General features: G+C 42.5%; 1 protein-coding gene across 1 annotated transcript; it reads left to right on the top strand.

The window, feature by feature from the left end:
* Positions 1 to 703: 703 nt before the first annotated feature.
* Positions 704 to 3,944, top strand: LOC142161953 (uncharacterized). Its single transcript, XM_075218237.1, has 4 exons — positions 704 to 930; positions 1,074 to 2,256; positions 3,325 to 3,605; positions 3,698 to 3,944. Exons 1-4 carry the CDS (start codon positions 704 to 706, stop codon positions 3,942 to 3,944), a joined length of 1,938 nt encoding a protein of 645 aa, XP_075074338.1.
* Positions 3,945 to 4,417: the final 473 nt, after the last annotated feature.

Here is a 4,417-nt window from a genome sequence, read left to right on the forward strand (position 1 = left end):
GGATTGTTTCACATTATATTTAGTGAGGTCTCCCAACCATGATTTTCCGGATTCTATTTTGTTGGAGAAATTCTACATGGTCTTGGATCCTATGAACCAATCTATCGCCAAGAATGCAGCTGCCGTATCTTTCATGGACAAATCATTCGCAAGGGTGACACAAATACTTGACAAAATTGCAAAGCATAATCAAGCATGGCACTCCGAGGATACCACAGGTGGAATTACATATGGTTCTCCTTCCTTGAGCAACATGATCAAGGAAAATCAAGAGAGAGAACAAGTGATTGCAGGGCTTGCTACAAATGTTAATGTGTTGACAAAGATGTTCACCTAAAGACAAACAAAGAAGGTAAATGTGATTGAGGATGTGCAACCCGTATCCAATGAGGATTTTGAGGAAGCAAATAATGCCAACAACTCTCAAGGAGGGAACCAAAGGCAACAATACCAAGGTCAAGGACAACAAAACCAATGGAGGCCAAACCTGCAAGGGCAAGGCCACCAACAATGGCGAAATGACCAAGGTGGCTCAAACCAAGGAAATTGGAACAACAACAACAACTCAAATCGGAGTTCAGACCCTTATGTTCTCCCAAAGGGTCACTATTCAAATCAAGGTTCCTCAAACGAGTCTAAGTTGGAAAGTATGCTTGAACGAGTATTGCAAAATCAAGAAAAATCCGACACTTCTATGAGGAACATGACTGAGCTTGTTGGCTCTCATACTGCATCCATTCAAAAATTGGAGATTCAAATGAGAGACCTCTCTAGGGAGCAAAATCCAAAGCAAAAGGGAACACTCCCTAGTGACACAATTGTGAACCCAAAGGGTAGTGAGAGTGGCTCAACTTCTCATGTCATGGAAATTACTACTAGGAGTGGGAAGATACTACAAGGAGAGGGTGAACAAGTGGTTGAGATAGAAGAGTTCTAGAAAGGGGTTGAGGTTGAAGAGCCAAGTGTTGTCGAAATTGAGAAAATTCCGGAAGATGCGCAAGTGCAAGAAGAGAACCGGGAAGCGATAATGAAAAGGTAAAAGAGACATCAAAAACTCTTCCACTTATTCCTAGACCTCCTCCTCCATTTCGTCAAAGACTCACTAGGAAGGTTGATGATAGCAAACTCGAGAAGTTCTATGACATTCTCAAGCAATTATCGGTGAATATCCCATTTGTGGAAGCATTTCAAGAGATGTCGAGTTTCGCTAAGTATTTGAAAGATTTGATCACCAAGAAGAAAACCACCAAAAATGAAGTGGTAAATGTGACTCATCGGGTTAGTTCCATCATTACAACATCACCTGTTCAAAAGAAAGAGGACCCGAGAGCTTTTACCATTCCTTGTACCATCGGGGTACATGATTTTACAAGATCCCTCTGTGATAATGGAGCGAGCATCAACTTGATGCCTCTTGCCATTTACAAGAAAGCAGGATTGGTTATGCTAAGGCCCACAAGTATGAGATTGCAAATGGCCGATCGTTCCATCAAATGCCTGGTGGGAATTATTGATGATGTACTTGTGAAGGTGAGAAAATTTCATTTACCCGCCGACTTCGTAATCCTTGATTGTGCAGTAGACAAAGAGATCCCTATCATCTTGGGGAGACCATTCCTTGCCACGGGAAGAGCACTCATGCATTCGGAACGGAATGAGATTAAATTTCCTGTGAATGATGAAGAGGTTACATTCCAAGCAAGCAAGGATATGAAACTACCGCATGAGTATGAAAGAATCTCGGTGATCGATGTTGTTGATGAAGTAGAGGATGCAGTTGAAATAAAAATGGAAGAACAATGCCTCGGCGAAGCATTGGCAGCTATTTTGGTGAACTTTGATGGTGAGGATATGGAGGGATATATGGAATTGGTAAATGTATTGGAGAGGCTTGGTTCTTACACTTATGTTCCAGAAAAGCTCTCTCTCGACTTGGAGAATAGAGCCACACCACCCGCAAAGCCTTCTATTATTGAGCCACTACAACTAGAGCTCAAACCACTTCCACCGCACTTGAGGTATGAATTTCTTGGCTCAAATGATACTTTACCAGTAATCGTTTATTCTTTGTTGAATGATGTGCAGGTAGAACGATTGTTGGAAGTTTTGAAGGAGCATAGGCAAGCCATTAGATGGACAATTGCGGACATCCGTGGGATTCCCAAGGGAATTTGTGAACACAAGATCCAACTAGAGAGCGAGACAAAACCAAGTGTGGAACATCAACGACGGTTTAACCCCTCAATGCAAGAGGTGGTAAAGAAGGAGATCATCAAGTGGTTAGATGCCGGAGTAGTCTACCCCATTGCCGATAGTTCTTGGGTGAGCCCGGTGCAATGTTTGCCGAAAAAGGGAGGCATGACCGTGATCGAAAATGAGAAAAATAATCTCATCCCAACAAGAACGGCGACTGGATGGAGGGTATGCATGGATTATCGGAAGCTTAATTGTGCCACTTGAAAAGACCATTTCCCTATGCCTTTTATTGATCAAATGCTTGATCGGCTAGCGGGAAGGTCATTCTATTGCTTCCTTGATGGATACTCCGGCTATAATCAAATCAACATAGCCTAGGAGGATCAAGAGAAAACGATTTTCACTTGGCCGTATGGAACTTTTTCCTTTAGCCGGATGCCATTTGGTTTGTGCAATGATCCGACCACTTTTCAAAGATGCATGGTGTCCATTTTCTCCGACATGGTAGAGGACTTTCTAGAAGTCTTCATGGACGACTTCTCGGTAGTTGGTGATTCTTTTGAGCATTGTTTTCACAATTATAGACAAATGCTTAAGAGATGTGAAGAGACCAACCTTGTGCTCAATTGGGAGAAATGTCACTTCATGGTAGACAAAGACATTGTGTTGGGGCATAAAATTTCAAAGCATGGCATAGAGATCGACAGGGAAAAGATCGAGATTATTTCTAAGCTTCCTCCACCTACTTCTGTGAAAGGTGTTCGAAGTTTCTTAGGGCATGCCGGGTTCTATAGGCACTTCATCAAGGATTTTTCCAAAATTGCAAACCCTATGTGCAAACTCCTTGAGAAGGATACCAAGTTTGTGTTTGATGAGAAATGCCTCAAAGCTTTTGAGGAATTGAAGCAAAGGCTCACCACGACACCTATTATTGTCACACCTGATTGGTCCCTTCCTTTCGAGCTCATGTGTGATGCCAATGGTGTAGCTATTGGAGCAATGCTTGGCCAACGTCGCAACAAAGTTATCCACCCGGTCTACTATGTAAGAAAAACACTCAATAGGGCACAAATGAATTACACGGTAACAGAGTAAGAACTTCTTGCCATTGTCTATGACTTTGAGAAGTTCTGGGCTTATTTGTTGGGATCCAAGGTGATAGTATACACAGATCATGCGACTCTTCACTACCTCATGTCAAAGAAGGATGCAAAGCCTCAGTTGATTCGATGGGTCTTGTTGTTTCAAGAATTTGACTTTGAAGTCAAGGATCACAAAGGAACTCAAAATCAAGTGGCGGATCATTTGTCAAGGCTTGAGGAGGCAGGGAGACCAAAGGGAGATCTTGAAATTAACGATGCATTCTCGGATGAACACATATTAGCACTATCTAGCACTTTTGCACCTTGGTATGCCTATATTGCTAACTATCTAGTTACCGTGTAATTCATCAAAAGAAGCCATTCTTGTTCCGTGTTTGTGCTGACAATATTATCAGAAGGTGTGTTCCGAAAGAAGAGATTATGCCAATTCTAAAGGCATGCCACGAAACACCGGTTGGGGGTCATCATGGAGGAAATCGAACAGCGGCTAAGGTTCTTGAATGTGGTTACTATTGGCCTTCAATCTATCATTATGCCAATCAAATGGTCAAGGCTTGTGGCAAATGTCAACGACAAGGTTCAATCTCCAAGAGGCATGAAATGCCAATGCACTTTGTGATGGAGATAGAGATCTTCGACGTGTGAGGAATTGATTTCATGGGGCCCTTTGTAAGTTCTTTCGGGATGAAATATATTTTTGTGGCTGTGGACTATGTGTCCAAATGGGTTGAAGTGATTGCCTTACCAAACAACGAGGCAACGAGTATGACCACATTCTTGGAGAAAAACATTTTCACTCGGTTTGGCACTCCTAGAGCCATTCTTAGTGATGATGGGTCTCATTTATGTAACAAGGCTTTCACGGGGCTACTTGAGAAATATGGCGTTAAGAACAAGGTAGACACACCTTATCATCCGCAATCAAGTGGTCAAGTTGAGGTTTCCAACGGGAGCTCAAGAGTATTCTAGCAAAGACTGTTAATGCAAACAGGGCTGACTGGTCAAGGAAGCTAGATGACGCATTGTGGGTGTAACGCATGGTGCACAAGAATCCTATTGGTACTTATCCTTATCGGTTAGTCTTTGGAAACTGTTGTCATCTACCCGTAGAATTGGAG

The sequence above is a fragment of the Nicotiana tabacum genome, chromosome 1 (assembly GCF_000715075.1).
Source record: "Nicotiana tabacum cultivar K326 chromosome 1, ASM71507v2, whole genome shotgun sequence".
Taxonomy (NCBI): domain Eukaryota; kingdom Viridiplantae; phylum Streptophyta; class Magnoliopsida; order Solanales; family Solanaceae; genus Nicotiana; species Nicotiana tabacum.